This window comes from Sprattus sprattus (genome assembly GCF_963457725.1).
Source record: "Sprattus sprattus genome assembly, contig: scaffold_68, whole genome shotgun sequence".
Lineage (NCBI taxonomy): Eukaryota > Metazoa > Chordata > Actinopteri > Clupeiformes > Clupeidae > Sprattus > Sprattus sprattus.
Genome location: NW_027666722.1, coordinates 299 through 21,784, shown reverse-complemented (window position 1 = coordinate 21,784; position 21,486 = coordinate 299). Strand labels below are relative to the sequence as shown.

At 42.3% G+C, this 21,486-nt stretch overlaps 1 protein-coding gene across 1 annotated transcript; it reads left to right on the top strand.

The window, feature by feature from the left end:
* Positions 1-11,370: 11,370 nt before the first annotated feature.
* LOC308382698 (GTPase IMAP family member 9-like) lies at positions 11,371-21,275 on the top strand (the record flags this gene model as incomplete). Its single annotated transcript, XM_080861095.1, has 3 exons — positions 11,371-11,419; positions 12,097-12,965; positions 21,218-21,275. Coding segments are annotated over 3 exons (976 nt in total), but the record flags the coding sequence as incomplete, so codon positions are not given.
* Positions 21,276-21,486: the final 211 nt, after the last annotated feature.

The window sequence follows — 21,486 nt, the reverse complement described above, 5'->3', positions numbered from 1 at the left end:
AAAATGTACATTTTACTTTAACACATACCAATAAATAGTAAAACCAGAGAAACTGATAATTTTGAAGTGGTCTCTTAATTTTTTCCGCGGCTGTATATGAAGACTCAGTCATGAATTTGTCAGTCATTTCCAGGTTTAATCTTTAAACAATGGCGGCCACACATTGTTGAGACAGAGGCTGAACATCCACACTGCTTCTCAGCGTTTCACCTCAGCATAATGTGCCTATCCCTTGTGAGATAGTGACCTTTATATACTAATATTAAGGGGTGTTACCATCTATTCAATTAGGCCATTGGGACAAGGCCCCTTTGAGAGGGCAATCTCACACCTTCCCCCCATGTCAAGCCCAAGCAAATTCACCCAGGGAATGCTGGCATTCTAGAAAAATACAAATAAAGTAAAATGTATACTAGGTATAAATAAAATGGAATTATTGAGTATGGCATATCATTATTAACTATGAATCTCAAATAACCGGTCCCTTCAGAAACGATAGGAAACAATGTCATTGGTTAGGGCGCAAAATTAGAGAGCTGCCATAGACTCCCATATGGTCGGCGCCCCTCCAGGAGGTATATAATGTTCTTTTTACATATTTTCATCTCAAAATTGTAAGTGGGGCGGGGCCCTTTCACCCACTACTGAGGCACCGCCACTGAGTATGTCCATTTTAAATAATACACAATGCTCAGGATAAAGATGACCAGGCAAGAAAATGACAGGAAGAGGTATTATTTTCCTCTCTTTGTATACGAATATCTGTGTGCTATGAATATAACATTTCAAACAGCAAATGATCATGCTTACTATTCCACAGTACAGAATGGAAATTCATATGTAGACTTAATCATTAATAGAGACAAACTGTGGAAGCACAACAGCTCCACTTACCTTTGCTTTGCAGTATGACCATATTAGCAGTAGTTTCCATTTTGGTTATCAGAGGGCTTTGGCCACCATTTTGTGTAATGCTTCTTCACAGCTTTCGTCTTCATGCTCAAGCTTGCAAGATGGGGGCTGTTAACTGCATGTATGAATAACATGAAAACGTCAAGGGCCTTGGCTTAGTGGGCCATGGTCTACTCCCACCACAGGAAACTCACGGCTGTCATGCCTAAATCTGTTTGCTGTCAGCTCAGCAACTGAGACACAGTTTAAGACACAGCCTCTCTTCTGTTTATGCATGTGGAGATTCTTCTAAATATATAGTACGTGTTAAGCTATGAGGTGCATTTTTTATGTGAGTGGTTGGAGTTTGCATACTGTATCGAAAAAAATTTGGGGACAGAGATATGCATACTTTCTGCCATGAAGTTGCTGTCTTTGTGTGTGTATCTTTGGGTTATTTTATCTTGTGTTCGACCGACTAGACTCAAAACCCTTTCGGTTGCATTTGATCTTGTGGCTTTAAACAAAGACAAGTGTTTATGATGACATTAAGCTATAAAATAACTTTGCAACAAGGGAGTTGTCTACCAGGGTGTCTGTGAATGAAATAATTCCCGATGATTAGTCTAATAATTCAGTAACATCAGAGATGGGCTGAAATACATCAAAATGTATTTTGATACAAAATACAAAATACCCCTCAAATAAATGTATCAAAATAAAATACAGAAAACTGGTGCCAGAAAATGTTACAAAATACAATACATGTATTTTGTATTTAATATATAGAAAAAACTTTTTCTGGATTTTCCGTTTTCACACAGTTTGGTATAGCTGAGCATTCAGGTTTGGGATATATAATGTACAAAAAGCTCTGGTGAACCCCACAAAAAGGAAGAACAGACACAGAATATCAGTGTAACTAAGCAAAGCTATTAAAAGACAACATCTTGATTGAAAATGTATATACAGCCGCGGAAAAAATTAAGAGACCACTTCAAAATTATCAGTTTCTCTGGTTTTACTATTTATTGGTATGTGTTAAAGTAAAATGTACATTTTTGTTTTATTCTATAACCTACTGGCAACATTCCTACCAAATTTCAAATAAAAATATTGTCATTTAGATCATTTATTTGCAGAAAAATGACAATTGGTCAAAATAGCAAAAAAGATGCAGTGTCTTCAGATCTCGAATAATGCCAAGAAAACAACTTCATATTCATTTTTAAACTACACAATACTAATGCTTACACTTAGGAAGAGTTCAGAAATCAATATTTGGTGGAATAACCTTGATTTAAAATCACAACTTTCATGTGTCTTGGCATGCTCTCCACCAGTCTTTCACATTGCCGTTGGGTGACTTTATGCTACTCCTGGTGCAAGAATTCAAGCAGCTCGGCTTCTTTTCATGGCTTGTGACCATCCATCTTCCTCTTGATCACATTTCAGAGGTTTTTTATAGGATTCAGGTCTCGAAATTGGGCTGGCCATGACAGGGTCCTGATCTGGTGGTACTCCATCCACACCTTTACTGGCCTGGCTGTGTGGCATGGAGCATTGCCCTGCTGGAAAAAACATTTCTCAGAGTTGGGGAACATTGTCAGAGCTAAAGGAAGCAAGTTTTTCTTCCGGGACAACGTTGTACTTTGCCTGGCTGAGGTTTGTAAAAGACCATAAGGATTGAAAAAAGCGGACTGGAGGGTCTTCTAGTTCGTCTTCTCTGATGAGTCCAATTTTCAGCTTTGCCCAACACATGGTCGTCTGATGGTTAGACGGAGACCTGGAGAGGCCTACAAGCCAGAGAGTCTTGCACCTACTGTGAAATCGGACTCATCAGAGAAGACGAACTTAGAAGAACCTCCAGTCCGCTTTTTCAATCCTTATGGTCTTTTACAAACCTCAGCCAGGCAAAGTACAACGTTGTCCCGGAAGAAAAACTTGCTTCCTTTTGCTCTGACAACGTTCCCCAACTCTGAGAAGTGTTTTTTCCAGCAGGGCAATGCTCCATGCCACACAGCCAGGCCAGTAAAGGTGTGGATGGAGTACCACCAGATCAGGACCCTGTCATGGCCAGCCCAATTTCGAGACCTGAATCCCATAAAAAACCTCTGAAATGTGATACAGAGGAAGATGGATGGTCACAAGCCATGAAAAGAAGCCGAGCTGCTTGAATTCTTGCGCCAGGAGTAGCATAAAGTCACCCAACGGCAATGTGAAAGACTGGTGGAGAGCATGCCAAGACACATGAAAGTTGTGATTTTAAATCAAGGTTATTCCACCAAATATTGATTTCTGAACTCTTCCTAAGTGTAAGCATTAGTATTGTGTAGTTTAAAAATGAATATGAGCTTGTTTTCTTTGCATTATTTGAGATCTGAAGACACTGCATCATTTTTGCTATTTTGACCAATTGTCATTTTTCTGCAAATAAATGATCTAAATGACAATATTTTTATTTGAAATTTGGTAGGAATGTTGCCAGTAGGTTATAGAATAAAACTAAAATGTACATTTTACTTTAACACATACCAATAAATAGTAAAACCAGAGAAACTGATAATTTTGAAGTGGTCTCTTAATTTTTTCCGCGGCTGTATATATATATATATTTGCAGGCAGCAGCTGTGTGACTCATGTTATCACAAAAAAGGACTCTCAATGCAATCTCTATGGCTTCCGGGAGGGCTTGCCCCACCGTGCTTTCGTCATACGTAATTGTGTATTAGGACGTCATACGGCTTTGATCAAGTCACAGGCCGTGTCTGTTACCGCGTACTTGCACACTTAAAACACTGACTTTCAGTGCTTAGGGCGTGCACACTGACAGAACCAGCAGAATTCAGGGCACTGAAAGTACCCAGATGGCGCACTGCAAACGGTCCAAAAAAAATAGCTAAAACCATGGAGTGTTTGGGTACCTAACCATGAATATTTGAGCTTTCACTAGAGAAGGAAACAAATAACCAGATTCTGAGCAGCATCTGCAATCCGTAACATGTGGATCCAGAAGACCCTCCATCGGAGTACCACATGCTCTGTCTGTAGCCCACTACTGCTAAACAAAACAACATGACTGCTAAAACATGCCTGAGCAGCAGAATACAACAACAACAAAGCTGATTATGATGTCAAGTGCCACATTTCTTCACTAGTATTTCCTTGAATTAGGCCCACAACATCTCCAGAAGGCTCAACAGTGGTGTCTGATATGCCAGTCAACAAGATTTCTCATATTTGAGCATATATCACTGTGAAAAATGACCCGAGCCGGCCATCTCACGGTGTGGGATGTAGGCTTCTGGATGTTGGTTGCAGGCAGGCAGGCAGGAACACACACAGTGCAGGAGACAGTGGCTTACGTACAAAAATAGCTATACATTTATTTACAACAACAGGGACTAAAACCCCAAAACCATATATACAAAAAAACAAGGGACTTGAACCCCAAAAACAAAGAGACAGGGGTAATCACAACCCCAAAACCAAAGAAACATACACTTAACAAAACTAAAGCTATTAAAACAGACAAGGTCGGTGTGGGATGTAGGCTTCTGGATGTTGGTTGCAGACAGGCAAGGTCCAACTGTGTCACACAGGTTTCGTCTAGTACCTTGTATTAGCTTCTTTGCAGCCTGTTCAGTCTGTCTTTAGCACAACAATGAGGTGCACCTTTTAACAAGGTTGTCCAGGAGCTAATGTAACCCAATCAGTCCCAATTGGACCCGTCCACAGGTGCAGGGAAACAAAGACCCAACCATTACGGTGGGGGAGTCCATCCTTTCTCTCCTCGTGGACCACAGTGACAAGGGGGAAGGACTTCACCTTTTCACCTTCACGCAGTGTTAGTTCAGGTTAATTCAACCTGAACCTTTATTACAGGTTTTTTCTTTAAATGCAGAACACCACAAATCTCCTACAGTGCATTTTGCAGTACAGCATTGTATTTTGCAGTACAGCATTGCATTGCACTTCAGAGAATTCTGACAAAACACATATAAACACACAAATGGAGTAGTTTCACACATTTTAGCATTTTTCCCCAATTTCAAAAACACTGTTTTGCCTTTTTTATCTTCAGTGCTAGAATGTACAACATTTAAAAATAGTTTGCCTTAAAAAGGTCATTACAGCAATCTGAAATGTATTTCAGTAGTCAACACATAAATACTAGGCCTGAGTACAACAGTGCTCCAGTGTATTACCAAAACAGCATTTCAAAGTGTTCAGTATGGAAACCCATCATACACAGTGTTTTATAGTAGGCTATGTAAGAAGTATAGAAACACAAACTTGACCCTTTTTACATGATTATATCAAAATCTGACATTATCTGAAGATTGAAGGAAAAAAAAACCTAAAAACTAAAGAAACTTTAAACAATGCATACAAACATTTAGGAATTCTTACTACCATGGTACATTGAAATCTGAAAAATAATGAAAAACCAACTCCACACGTCATTATGCTTGTAATTGTTGGATAGGTTAAATCTACACAGATTCAGATGGAACAGCATACTTTAGATGGAAGTGGAAATATTCCTGTGAGGGCACTAGTATTTAACTACGTAATGTTGTTACCTTTTGTTACTTCACCTGTGTCCATATCTGGAGTACGGGTACAAATGATAAACATCTGGAGTACGGGTATATATGATACACGTCTGGAGTATGGGTATACATGATACACATCTGGAGTATAGGTATGCATGATGCACATCTGTAGAATAGATATACATGATACACATCTGGAGTACGGGTATACATGATACACATCTGGAGAAAAACTGAGGGAGTCATGTGGGGACCTTAAGGAGATTTGACATGGAATGACCCCATAATGTGGTTCCTGTAATCTGACAATACAATTATATAAATCTACTTAATTTTGAAATTAAATTGAATTGAAAATTGAACCATATATACACATTATTTGGCAAAATGATTTGGAAAAAATGAATGCTGGCTTAAAATAGGAAAATAAAGATTTAGAATAACTTTATAATGCATATAATTGGTTATTGCAACTTCAACAGAGTAATTCGTTTTCTCATTTCATGAACATTTTCATTTAACATTTCAAATAACATTTAATCACATTTACTTATATTGAACTTCATGTGTCACACCTGTTTGCATTTCATGCATTCCTTGACAGTTGACTGACCTGGTAAAGGCACTTCATCTGCTAGTCAAGAGGAAAGAATAACTTGTGTTTGGCCAGGCCATAACTTCATTCTATTCATTTTTGTTTCTGAAAAACCGAAACTTATTGTAATTATCAAAACATTTTTGTAGTAGTTTCAGTCTGCATGTGTTTCTAAGTGTCATCCGTTCTTTGTGTTCGTGATCTCTTAGGAACCTCGAAGCAGAAGCCTTTCTCCAGCTCTCAAAAGTGAGTACATTTTTATTTTGAATTTATATTCATTTTATTTTATACATGATGAAACCTGCTGACCTGAGAATATAATGTAAGTTAGGCATGTAACTATGGATCTGTGAGACCGAGGGATGACCGTCACTACAGTCTAAAAAGGAATGATCACTGTTGTTCTGCCTATCACCGAGACCATATGTCAACAAAGTCATATCCATGAACTCCGGAAGCAGAACGACACGCGTTAATAAACAACAGCGATTGCTCCCGGTTCAGTCTCCTACCTTGAGCGCCTCAGGATTGTCCGAGCGACAAGGATAGTGACGGTTATCCCTCGGTCTCACAGATCCATAGTTACATGCGTTACTTACGATCTGTTTCGACCTCACTCTGACCGTCACTACGGTCTATCAAGGGATAACACATACCGAAAGAGTCACGAGGAACCCAGAATTAGTTATTAAAACCTCGCTCGGTCACGGACATGAGGGCAGTGTCGCCGACCGGGGCCGGGCGAGTTACGTCCACCCTGTAAAATCTAGTAAAAGTGCATGGCGTAGACCATGAAGCCGCTGCACAAATATCGTCTGCTGCCACACCTCTGAGGGCAGCCCAAGACGCAACCATACTCCTGGTAGAGGCCCCGACTGGGCACAAAGTGAGCAGCCTATCCTGCTCTGCTCGTGAGGCAGAGGAAGGCTGTAATTGGGTCAGCACCAGAACTTGGTTGATGGACTGCTGATTAAGAACCTTCGGCAAGAAAGCTGGATTTGGCCAAAGTGACACGCCAGTGCCTCCTGCCTGCCACCTAAGACAGTCATCACTGATGGAGAGAGCACACAACTCCCCGACTCGACTGGCCGAACAGAGAGCCAAGAGAAAAGCAGTCTTAAGGGACAAACATCGTAGATCTGCGTCTGCAATAGGGTCATAAGGACCTACAGTGAGACATGTAAGAACTGTAGGCAGATCCCAGCCTGGGGCCCGCAAAGTGCCCCCTGGACGTAACCGGCGGGCTCCCTTCAAGAACTGGCCGATCAAAGGATGCCTACCAAGGGATCTGTCGCCCCCTGGTGAAAGGCTGAAATGGCCGAGGCATAGACCTTTATTGTACTTAATGCCTTGCCTTGATCCAAATGGGACTGCAAGAAGCGTAAAACTTGTGGCACAGGGCAAACTGCTGGTTCAAGACCCATGCCAGCACACCAGTCTGAAAAAATCCTCCATCTGAGAGCGTAGCAACCTCTAGTAGATGGAGCCCTGGCGTTATTGAGCGTCACTTGCACAGACTCTGGACTCTGTAGGGGCCAAACCCATAGACGCAGGGCACCTGGGTTCGGATGCCAGATCCGCCCGTCCGCTTGTGATAGCAGATCTGCTCTGCACAGTAGCTGCCAAGGCTGACCCTGCACATGATGGTCTTTGGGCTATCCAAAACCTACACAAAACCTACCCAAATCCACTTAGAAGTACATTATCACATTTTCATAAATGTTTTTGTGGTTTTGTACTTATTTTAAGTGAAGCCTGTCCTGGTGTTTGTCCTGGTGTTTGTGGTCTCAGTCTTTCATAAAATAAAATCAAAATAAAAAAAAATTCAACATCAGAGCCCCGTTAGCCAGAACAATTACAAATGCCTCACATGTAATGTGCTGTTTCCACCTCCTACAACGTGGATGAGGGGTTGGATTTTAGGAGGCAAAGGGAAAATGAACCGCACACAAAAAAATACTATTTACAAATATGTATATAAAAAAATTCAAAAAAAGTGTTGGCACTTATGCCAAAATCTTGCACATTCGGCACTTCCTCCTCCCCTTGGTGGCTTTCAGGTTTGGATCATTGGACAGTCCACAGGCTTCTATTGGGACGTGGTCCGTGGGTTTCTGGTTCTTCATCTCTGCCATCTCTTTGTGGATGAGATAGCTGTTCACCACCTCATTGTCTACAAAATGTAGAAAGAACTTCAGGTACCAGCGGCTTGTTTTCCGGGTAACAGAGAAGTATTTCATGAGAGCATCAGAGAGGTCCCCCCCCCCCCTCATGCTCACGTTGTAGTGCTTGACCGGATCAGGCACAGGAAACTCCCTCCTGGACCAGGTACCATCGGGGTTGCGGACACGGCGCTGCACACACTGCCCACTGCTTGCTTTGTGTATCGATGAACACAATGTAACATCACGTGTGTCCTTCCTCTTTAAATAAAGCAAGGGGCCCTCACGTATCCAGCGCATGTCCCCTCTGGCAGCCTTCTTGTCCAGCGCATTGTCTGTTGTCCGTGGAAACCCCACACAGTTCTCCCGGATGGTCCCACAGGCCCCAAAGCACTTCTGGTGTAGATGGGTGAAGAGCTTAGTGCTGGTGTAGAAGTTGTCTACATAAACATGGTACCCTGTGCCAAGATAGGGCACCTTGAGCAGGTTGTCAACTGCATCAAAAGTTAGTCCATTGCCACTCGGAGACGGCGCCTTTCCCTCATAAATGGTATAGTCACACATGTAACCACTCTGGCTGTCGGCCAGGACAAACAGCCTGTAGCCCCACTTCGTGGGCTTGTCCTTCATGAACTGCTTCATCCCGATCCTTGCCTTTGTGTCTACCATGCGCTCATCAACAGCCAAGTTCTTGTTTGGGTGGTAGTTTGCACTGCAGGCCGTGAGGAGGTCATCGTGAAGAGGCTTCAGGCGGAAAAGGCGATCATAACCAGGCTGACCAGTGAGCTGGTCATTTACAACATCAGCAGCTAGGTCACTCCTGTGATTGCCTCATACCTGTAGCCTTTCATGACACTGCGAGGATAAGGAAACCTGAAAAAGTTTTCCTGCTCAAATAGCTGCACATCTCAGATTGATTGACTTCTTTCCATCACATCTTTGCACCCGCCGCAATCTTCCGGGCAGCATATTTATTTGTGTTGATACACAGGGTTGACATGGCATTGTTCATGAAAAACAGGTCGAATATTGCCTCGTGCAGGGACATCCCTGAAAAAAAAGAAATCATTTGTCAAATGTATGATTTCTGGGAATCCAGCTGTGGTCCAGGTGTCCTCTTAGGGAAGAACGGGAACTGTGGGGGGTACAGGTCCTCCTGAGCACCATCATGCCATCTATCCACCGGTGGGGCAGGTGTGGTGGGGGCCTATGAAGGATGTGGATGCCCTCCCAGGAAGTCCGTGACAACTGGGATGGACAATCGACGGGCGACCCCTGCCTCCTATGCAGGATTGGAATTTGGGGCCCTTCCTCGGCGACCACACGAAATCAGCAGTCCTGTGGGGCCACCGGGATGTTAGCTGCTGGGGGAGGCTGGGTGGCCCGCCGCAGCCTATACCTAGTCATAGGCGGCCGGCCGGCAGTTGGAACAGACCTACGGCACACACGCTGGACAGCTTCCCTCGATGCTGCAGTGCGCTCAGCGCGGTCCAGCACCTCTTGGGATCCTGGCTAGAAGACATTCCCTGGTGTCACGGGGAGGCTCCGCAGCTCCTGCTTCATGGCCAAACCTTTCTGCGGCACTGTACCGCAGAGGCCATAGCATCACCCACGTCACGCGTCAGCTGTGAGTGTGAGGAAAGCGCTGCGTCCACTAGGGCCCTGGTGTCCTGATCGTCGGGGCTCAGTGTTTTCCGAAGAGCCGCCAGGGTGATGGCCAATGCATTACCCATACGGGCCGCTCGTGCTGATGCGTTAAAAGCACGAGTGGCCAGACGGTCAGTCTTTGCGCACTCCTTCCGAGGGCACAGCGGATTGGGGGATAAGCAGGGACCCAGGAACATCCATGCGGCAACCCATGGCTCCACTGGCGGCATGTCCCCTAGCCCTGTCTCCAGCCAGCTGGTGGCAGCCCACATTAAACTGGGGGCGTTGAGACGACTTACCCCATGATGACCTCAGTGTCGCAGCGTACTCTTCCGACACAGGTATACAAGGTGGTGGGTCAGGGCAGGAAACGCCCTCCCAAACACCTCCAACAGGAGCTGGGGTAGGTGTGGGCGCCTGAAGGCCCAGGACCTCAGCACCCGTAGCAACAGGGAGCCAACCGGGGCCTCTCCCCGTCTATGCAGATCTCCCCCGAGGCTGCCCCGCTCTGTGGTGTCGTCCACTGCCGTGTGGGGGGCGTAGAGGGATAACACGTCTACATCGCCCCGTTCCTCCTCCCACCGTAGCTTTCAGGCCTGGATGAGAGGGGACCTTCCTGGCCAGGGGGCATGGAGGCAGATGATGGAGCTTGGCCTTCCAGCCTGTCCATCCTCCGCAACAGAGCCTGGAGAGCCGAGAGGATCTGGCGCGACTCTGGCGCAAAGGCCCCTAATAAAAACACAGGAAAAACACAGCACAGTAAAATGACAGTAAAATGATGGCCTGCACCAGTGCACAAATGCAGCTACCAGGCGCACACTAGCCCCACCTGCTGGGAACAGGGGTGTAGGGCGTGGCAGAGGGACACTGCAGAGGCCTGCGCAAGCGCTTAAAGCACCTAGCAGGCTGACCCAGTGACCACAGGAGTACAGTCGTGTCCTGCACAGTGCGTGGACGCACCTAGCAGGCACACACAAAGCAGTACAAACAAAATAATAAACTACTTACCATGCAATGTAGGACAAACAGCCACACATTCACGAACTCAAGAACAAAGAGAAGCGCTAGGCAGTCTGAGCAGTGTCAGACAGGCTACAAGATTTCCGGCTGCAAACAGCAGTAAAACACAGAACAAAAGTATTACGGCGGCCCACACCAGTGCGCGAACGCACCTAGTAGGCTCGCACGCTCCCACGGCTGCGAACAGCGGTATAGGCACAATGTAAACAAACTCAAATAACCCGGAAATCTAGCGCATATAAATTCAACAAAACAGTTACCTGAAAAAAACGAGTTGAGCACAGCTCAACACACAAACCACATCAACTCTCAGGGGCACAAGGCACCTGTACCATTTAGGTAACGAATGATCAGAAATTGAATGTAATCAGGGCTTACCTGAGATATTTAGTCTCATAGTATACTCACGGTCTCGTACGAGGCGATCAAGGTGAGAGACTGAACCGGGAGCAATCGCTGTTATTTATTAACGCGTGTCGTTCTGCTTCCGGAGGTCATGGACATGACTTTGTGGATATATGTTCTCGGTGACAGTCAGAATAACGGTAATCATTCCTTTTTAGACCGTAGTGACGGTCAGAGTGAGGTCGAAACAGATCCTGAGTTACGGAAGGTATCAGATTAAAGACCTTTTGTGCACATCATACTTTTAGTAATATGGCAAACCCTTCAGCCTTCAGCTTTTTCATACACAAAATAAAAAGCACAGCAGTCATTTTAGTGCATGACATGAATCATTCGTTTTGTTTTCTGTGCATAAAAGAATGTAACCTCTTCATAATTTTGTGGACGCAATGCTGACATGTTTGTGTTTCTTGTGGACAAAAGGCATTGCAGTGTTTCATGGTTTCATGATGAATGAATGCCTGCCGTGCTGCCTTATACCAAAATATGGTGTTATATTCAATCAGTCCCAGGCTTAGACACTTGGGACCAGTTTTGGATCTGCAAGATCCTAACTAATTCTATAACCAAACATGTTCCATTGCCTTTATCCCATTCCAAATGAAATGAGACAATACCATGAGTAGTGTTTCTCATGACAGCATCTCTATACGTTCTTACGAAACATTAAGCAGAGCAAATGTTGTTCCCCCTTAACCCAATCACCTCTTGTATTGATTACTTATGTGGAGGAGGTCATGTAGATATAGATTCTGTATTTTCTACAATTAGAAACTCATTTCAAAACATTTGAGAGTTTTGACTGTTTCCTCCACAGTGTCTACTCTAAATGTTGTGGTGCTGGGGAAAACTGGTTCTGGAAAGAGTGCCTCAGCAAACACCATCCTGGGAAGCAAAGCTTTTAAATCGGATATCGCAGGTGAATCTGTGACTGGAACGTGCAGTAATCAACAAACTGTAGTGGATGGTAGACAAATTACAGTGGTTGACACACCTGGATTGTTTGATACAAAAAGGCCTATGGGAGAGCTGAAGGGTGAGCTGGAGAAGTGTGTTGAGATGTCTCTCCCTGGGCCTCATGCCTTCCTGCTGGCGATCAGATTAGATGTGAGGTACACAGAGGAGGAGAGAAATGTTGTGAAGTTGATCCAGAAGAACTTTGGTGAGGGGGCGCTGAAGTACACTATAGTGCTCCTCACTCATGGGGATGCGCTGGAGGGGAAACCAGTGGAGGATTTTCTGAGTGAAAGTTCTGCTCTCTCATCTCTTACTAAAGATGTTGGGGGGAGATATCTTGTCTTCAACAACAAGAGTAAAAACAGCACTCAGCAGGTCAGAGAGCTAGTGGAGAAAATTCAGGACATGGTGAAGAAGAATGGGGGAGAAAACTACACCAATGAGATGTACAATGAGGCACAGAGAAGAATAACAGAAGAGGAGACGAGACTGAAGCAGGAGGAAGAGAGAAATAAAAAAGAAGAAGTAGACAGGGAGGTGAAGAAGTTCAAACAAAAAATGATTACGACCACCGCTGTAGCCTCTGTAGCGGTTGCTGGATTAGTAGCACTAACAGGTGGAATAGCATTAGCATCAGGAGCAGCGGCAATGGCAGGAGGAGCTGCACTAGCAGGAGGAGCAGCATCAACAGGAGCTGCACTAGCAGGAGGAGCAGCAACAGCAGGAGAAGTAGCAGGAACAATAGCAGCAGCAGTAGTAGCAGGAGCAGGAGCAGCAGCAGTAGCAGGAGCTGGAGCAGTAGGACGATTAGCAGGAGCAGCAGGACGAGCAGCAGGAGGAGCAGGAAGAGTAGTAAGATTAGTAAGACCTGAGAGGCAGGAAGTGAAGGAGGAGAAGGAGGAGCTAATATTAATGGATGAATGGGAGCAGTAGAAGTAGGATCAGCATTAGCAGCTATAGGCAGACGAGGATGATGCTAATTAATAAGAGCATGATCCAAATGAGGGAGCATCTGAGTTTATTTCATGTTTTTATCTTTTAATTATCTGTGTATTTTAATGGACTCTACCAGAATCAGACAGGTTTTTACTGCCTGATATGGATTCTTATTGCCCTCTGACGTCATCTTCAAAATTATCGATATTGATGGACATCAACAGCCATGAGGAAATTCAGAAGCAACGAAAATGTGTTATTGAACGTGATTATAAAGAATAGGCTACTATAGTTTGAATCACTTGTGTTGTTACTTTACTGTAAATTAAAGCCATTTTAGCTGAGCCGTGTTGTCGGTTTTCTATTGATCATTGTAACTTGAATTAAGCAAGTAATTGGTTGCTAGGCAACAGCTCAAACGACTTGAGAGCTGAACAAAACGACATGTTTTCTATTTACAATTATCATTTATTTTCATTTACAAAATGAAAGGAACTTAAAATACCATGTGTTTGTGTTTGTCAATATATTGAGTAGGGAGTGGGGTTCAAATCAGCCCATGTTTATAAGTTTGCTTATTTTAGTCTAATTAAACTTCATTATTCTCAAAATTCTGTCCCTTTGCTTTTTTTATTAACAGCATTTACTTGTACTTTTACATTTAATATCAGAAAATTACTTTTGATACTTATGTACAGTAAAGATCAGGGGCCGTATTCACAAAGCCTTTTATCTTGCCACTAGGAGTGCTCCTAACTCGCGCTAAAACCTTTTACGTAGGAGTAATTTCTTAAAAGTGATTCACAACGGCTCTGAGACCTACTCATACTAAGGATAATACCAACTCCTAAGCTTAAGATAAAAACTCCGTTGCTATGGATGACGTCGCTTCTCATGCACGAGTTTAGAAGAGGTGAGGACGGTGATTGGTTGTTGACAGGCTCTCTCATTAAAAACTAATTCGTGACGTCTCTCTAACAATCCCACTATATCGACTGAAAATAAGAGAATAACCTAGGCTTCAAATTAAGTCATATTAAATAGTTATGGACAGTGCAGTTAGCAGAATGCACACGCATGATGACAAGTTTGTGCATCCAACGGGAATGACACTTTGCACGTTAAGAGAAATATAAAGCGATCAATATAAAATATGGCAATTGCATGTAATCAAGGCAGTAATAATTAAAGCACCCAGCAAACTGTAAGGCTATTATATTTCCAGCCCTTGACCACTTCAAATATCAGCACATGCGGCCCTTTAAGCCCTCCAATCTTTTAATTGATCAAAGCGAAACGAACGTGAAACGTATAGCCTCAGCGACAGCCTACTGGTCCCAGGACCAATAGCCACTGTCACCCCAGCGGCATCCAGCTGGTAAGTTCTCAAAAACCTGCTGCAGACCGCTCTGCGTTGAAATGCACAAGTCATATACATCCAACTGTTGGATGATGTGGGGTCTACAGTGCGTTGATAGTTTGATGAATTAAACGGCTGAATGATGATCCCCAGTGTCGTCATTTGCGTTTTCCGCGAAGCCAAATAGCCTATCTTTATGTTTCCAAACATTTCACTTCGGGACACATCGTTGTTTAAAGGCGTCATTGCATCCCGCGCTAATTCTACGACAATATTAATACCTTCACACGGTTTAAGCAATGTCTTTTATCAATTCCAAGTCGGCTGCAGCCATCTTACGATTTTTTGTGAATAGGTCTTAGTGACTTAGGAGTCCTCATGAGGAGTTTTAAGCTGTCCTAGACTTAGGTGCTACTTTTAGGGATAAAATATTTTGTGAATTGCTCTTAGTAAAAAAAAATAGGAGTCCTACATTTAAGACTGACACGCCCATTATTTTTAGGAGTTTCTCCTAAATTCGCCACTTATGAGCTACTTTTAGCCCTAAGATTCTTTGTGAATACGGCCCCTGATACTTAAATACTTTTACTTAAGTAGTATTCTAAAAGGTAGGGATGAGAATTGATAAGATTTTAACGATTCCGATTCCTTATGGATTCGATTCCTTATTGATTCTCTTATCGATTCGTATTGGGTAAGGAGTGAAAAAACGAGCTTTAAACAGGTTTATTTACATTCATTTTCTTTTCTATAATTTTCTTTAATGCTGCACAGAACATATGCATACACAGTTACAATTTTTAAATAACCATAAACATTTATACGTATTCCTCTTGAACTAAATATAAAACTGACATGTTTCTGTAGAAATTAAGATAAAATAATACTTACATAACTTAAATAAAATAAATTCTGTTTAATTTAAACAAGTTCCTAGAAATAATAATCCTTCCTATTTTTAAAAGGGTATATGAACTTAAAAATTAAACTAGCAGTGGCAAATACCATGGAGTCTGCAACCATCAATTGTAAAGATCATCAACAATTCTTGTGCAGAAAAATAAGCAAGACTGACGCTCCAGGAGGATACGAGATGATTTTATTTTTCCCTACCTAGATGGGCTAAAGGGGCACAAGACGTGCTAGCTGTAACCTCTGAACCTGTCTGCCTCTGAACGTCATCATCAGCTAATTTGGATGGAAATGGAGATTGATACAGAGAGTTTACACAATGAAACAAAGGGCACTAACAAAATCGCTGACTTTGCTGATCTGACATGAAGCCACATTGAAAGAACAGAGGGGAGGCAAACACTTCTTCTGCTTCAATGAACGGGGCTGAAAATCGAAGATTCTATAGCTAAGCTAGCCTAGCTATGTCAGTTATATGACAGTGTAAGGCAGAAATGGATCGTAGGAGTGGAAAATCACAGATGACATTCTTCCTCTGGTAACTTCTCATTTGGTGGTGCCTTGGTTTATGGTGGCCAAAACAAACATTTCCGAGAAGCACTGTCCCAATTGTTGATTATCCCAGCCCCCTGCAGAGACTCTTATCTCAGACCTCTGTCCCTGCTTGTCTCGTGGATTTTTCCGTGCTGAGGTGAAATTAGGGACAGGGGAATGAGGATGAGAGTGTCAAACTAAAATATGATATTAGAAAGTGATTTCTGTATGATGTTTGGACTAATTTTAATGGTCTCGGTCTGCGTGGGAAAATGGTCTCGGGTCTACAGCTGTATATATTAAGTAAAACATAGATATTAGACACCTGATCATTTTGGTCTTTGTAAGAGGTCAAAAGTGCCTCTTGTTAGAGGGGGTTCACCCCCACTGTGGGTGAGAACTCCCTCCATTTGGTTGTTAATGTGTGATTCCGATCTTGAGAAACCTCTTATTTATGGGGGTAATAATTTGGCCAGAAACCACTTTAATTTGGCTTTATATTCAAATATTATAGTCTTGTCTTTTATCTTTGGAATTATTTTGCTCAGACTAGGTAAATCTATTTAGCATCACGCTGATTTTGAAATTAGCTTGACGATAAATCATAGGCCTAATAAATAGCCTACAAGACTATAATATTTGAATATAAAGCCAAATTAAAGTGGTTTCTGATTTGACCATGATTTGACTTATTAGTATGATTCGACATATTAACTATAAGCTAGCCCTATATGACATATTACATGGTTTGACCAATGTATTGAACAAATACATTCCCACAGTTTATATTTTCATGTTCTGGCTTGCAAATATCCATTAAACTTGTGTTTATACATACAGTTATTGAAATAAAGTTATTGAAAGCTAGCAATTGGCCAGATTCTAACCATCAACACTAATAAAATACGATAGAGGAACAAGTTTCGATATTTTTATTCACGCAAACACAAGCTCTATAACAAGGTTTAATGGCCGCCACAATTTGCATGTGGCCTCACTTTGAAACTTTCAGAAACCATGGGATGTGCTATGCAGTCTTTATTTTGAGATCAGTGGTTACTAGGGCGGGTGGTTGTAGTCCATAATGTGATTGGCTAAAATTTGAAGACATCTGGGTACTGTTCGGCGACGCTCGCTAAGCGGTTTAGCAAGCTAGATTCCAGGCTAAAAAAAGAGAACGCCCCTTTATCGGGTTCGGCGAAGCAACTTCTGATAAATTACCATAGTAACATATCACTTAGCACTAACCTGCTCCAGGGCAGGCTATACTAAGTTTAACTGGCTAAACTTGCCACTCCCTGGCAAAAGGAGGGGTCCCATTGACCAAGGACTAAACAGAGTCATATTAGATACAGTAGTTTGATTAGCGTAGGGAGAGAGTTCTTTGCGATCCGCCAAGATCCATTTTCCCTTTTTGTGAGTGGTAGCCTAAGTTTTTGTAATGTCGGCGATGCGGAGAACAAAGCACTCATAATTATATGACAGTGTTATATTGACAGTAACCCATCTCCCTTACGGAGATATTGGCGAAAGTTGTTTAAGATCTTGATTTTATGTCCCTTCTACAATCACAATGTTATTAACCATACGTCATCAACAAATGCAACGTACATCATTGCAAACGTATCGTTTTGCAAACGTGTCTAGTTTTTGTGCAGTAGTGGATAAAGTCTACCTCAGTCTACTTCACAGCATATTTTTTTTGTAGAAAAGGTGGATGCATGACAAGAAGAGAGAAATACCAAGGGCGTAGGTTTGGTCTCAGCATTGGTAGGGACACTGCCCGGCAGACCCCCCCACCCCCACCATAAATTAAAAAATGTAGTTGATGTTATATTTAACAGGCAAACTTTATTAGAATATATTAACATTTGTGTACTACTAACTTGTGGAACTTGGAACTGATTTAAACATAATAAGAATAATAAAACCTTAGTTTAAATTTAAAAAAAAAAAACGTTCTTCACATTTCTTGACATCGCATGTTTTTGTTGTCCTTTTTGGATATCCCAAACATGAGTAAGACCTCATCTGAAGCCCTGATGGTCCAGCTGCTTCTTCCTCAACCTGCACTACATCTGCACTGGATTTCTTAGTTTCCTGAATGCATTTCAAAATATTGCCTTAATGAACAAAATTACATAATGAGAAGTACATGCAGTGCATTTGCTTGTTCTGAAATTAATTTGTAATATGTAGGTAAATGGTTCAGGTTTTATGGAGCTGTACTAAGCCTACATCATCTGGATTGCAGTGCAATGAAATAATGTATTCATGAATTATATGCTACATGCATTTGGGCATCCCAATTTATTGCACCTTTTTACTACCTTCAAGTATAACGTGTATTCTCAAAATAGCCAGTGTGATTGATTACATTCATGGATAAAATTGTCTAAACAGGGTAGGGTAGCTTATTCTTCTGTCTTCAACAAGACGAGGTGTAATGCAAGCTAAAGTTACATGCCCTACACACAAACAACTTTCAAATCATGTTTCCATTGTACAATGGGTGGCGATTTAGGGTTAGCATGCAGCTTCGCAATGTGGGTAGTTTTCCGACTAGCTAACTAACAGCGACCTGGGCTTTTTGATAGCCCTATGGGTGGAAAAAACTTCTGGCATATCTTTTATTTTTAGGTGGCTTTTCAGAGCACAAAAGGGTCAAAATATCAATGCTGAGACCAAACGAAATACTGATATGAGGCGTTATTATTTCCTGGCGAATTTAGTAGCTTACCGTATCAGACTACTAGCAGCACTCTTTCAGGATTCACGTAGTGTTTCTGACTCTGCCACTTCAGCCAATTAAATGACAGCATCTTGTCTCACAGGCTCGAGGGCGCATTGGAAAACTTAGAAATGTATTTATAACTCTTCTGGGCGACGAACATTGTATTGAAAATAATACGAATGAGTTTGCAAATATATTGTGCAAAATAATTATTTTCTCAAATTAACAAAATATTGGTAGGGACTTTTTTGTCTTTCCCAAACTTTGGTCGTGACTAGTCCCTACCAACCCTATGCAAACCTACGCCCTTGAGAAATACACACAATATATTTTCATTGCTTCAATTTATTGAATTTCGTATTAATACATTTACATTTAGTCAGACAGATTTACAAGGAGATGTAAAACTACAATTACTAAGAAGGCAAAGGGGGTGGAACCAGCGATCTGTTGCATGCAATCCATGAGCTGTAACCGCTACACCAAAGTCACATATTCGACATCAGACAAAATATCACGTCTTAGACAGCCTATAGACAGTTTCATATATTGCTGTCGCAGCCGCGGCAGTGTTGAATTTTGACATGATTATGGTCTTGAATTCTTCATAACGCGTTCATGGTCATATCCTGCCATAGCGGAGAAAAAACGGAGTCTTTTTCTTTGAGTTTAGACTATTAAAAATCATGGTTTTGGTGATCGACCTTTCCTGCCTCTTGAAGCAGGACGTGCACGCTCAAATTGCCTGACGAGTTTAGCCTGGGACAACTTAACTAGAGGAATTTTTATCTTAGCGCACGTCGCCAGACCGGCTTGGCCTGTTCTCATTTAGCGAGCTATATTATCTCATGTCGCGAGCTAAATTAATTATCTTAGCTTCAGTTGTACGCCGAAAAGGGCCCTGATGCAGAGGATATCTTTTAGAAAAAATGCATTTGTGAAACTACGTGCGTTAGGAAAGTTCCAAAAATCCACACGAACGAATGCAGGGATTTGTAACTCGTGTTCGTCAGGTTGCAAACAAATGTCATGGGGTAATTTTTTTGTGAATCAAAAAATACATTTGTGAAACATGAAATACATTTGTGAATCGCGCTTGTTTGTTTGAATCGCGTTTTTTTTTTTTTTGTGACTCGCGTTTAATTTGTTTGAATCGTGTTTCGTTTGTTTGTAAATTAGGAAACTAATCTAACTCCATAGAGAGTCGACTGACTAATGGAAACATTGCCTCGGGACCTAATCGGCATAAACCAGGTAACTGTAAACTCCAGTGTTTTCTTTTAGGTTTTAATGGGCTACAACACACACAAGCATCGAACCAGGCATGCTGTGTGGTTGGGAGAGGGTTTGCCGGCTAGTTTTTAAGAGTGTGGCTCCGGACATAGTTATTTGTAGTGAAGCTAGCTAGTAGGCTAACCGCCTACAGTATATTACAGTTAGCTGGATATTACAGTTAGTATCTGTTTGTCAAAATGTAGATTTAAGATAAAAGAAAAATACACTGTTTTGGTAATGTTTGCTGTGGATTTATTTATATATATATTTATTTAAAAAAATTAAAAAGAGTCAGAAAGCTGCATGGTTGATGTTGATAGTGAAACTGCTGCTGGTGAATTTAGCAATGTCTTTGTCTATAAATAGTAGTTATCCCTACTTGACTTAACTTTGGTGAGATGCATAGTTCAGGGACCCAAGATGAAGTGTGTTGTTTAATAAAAGGACACAATAGTTATTTTCTCATAACACTTCACTTAGTGTTGAACGTTGTGGCTCAGAGCCAACAATGTGTGGATGAAAGAGGGTGTCAAAATGGTTGCACTCAAACACAAGGGCCGTGCACAGAAGTTGCAGGCCACATTTATTTTAAATCTAGAGGCACATGCACAGAGATGAGGCAGATGCTGTCAAATGTTCAAACATAACAGACATGTCAGCTGCAGGGGCTGCAGTAGCTTCAACAGCTACAGTGTTACGACCCTGTGCCAAGGCCACACATCTACAGTGTTACGACCCTGTGCCAAGGCCACACATCTACAGTGTTACGACCCTGTGCCAAGGCCACACATCTACAGTGTTACGACCCTGTGCCAAGGCCACACATCTACAGTGTTACGACCCTGTGCCAAGGCCACACATCTACAGTGTTACGACCCTGTGCCAAGGCCACACATCTACAGTGTTACGACCCTGTGCCAAGGCCACACATCTACAGTGTTACGACCCTGTGCCAAGGCCACACATCTACAGTGTTACGACCCTGTGCCAAGGCCACACATCTACAGTGTTACGACCCTGTGCCAAGGCCACACATCTACAGTGTTACGACTCTGTGCCATATCTTCAACATCTGCAGTGTTACCACCCTGTGCTAAGGCCACAGCAACAGGAGGGAGGCGAGAGGTTGGATTTTCCTCTCCTCCTTGTGTCTCCTTCTCTCATTTTCGTTGTGCCTGCTTGTACAATGCGTCATGGGTGTTATACTCTCCTGTGTTCACTTTTTGACAGGCTTTCCATCTTCCCAAACAGACGTTTGACCTGCTCTCTATCTTCCCTGTCATCGTTGGTGAATGACAGATACTGTAACTCTCTCCCCTCCACTTCCCCACAGTGTTTCCACATATGGCAGTCATGTGACTGGGTAGAGCATTGATTTCAAAACGCTTCTCTTCCCAATGCACACATTATTTTGTATTATTATTATAAGTATTAAAAGTGTTATAAGTATAATATTTATTATAAGTATTATTATTATTTTTTTATGTTTTTGTTACAGA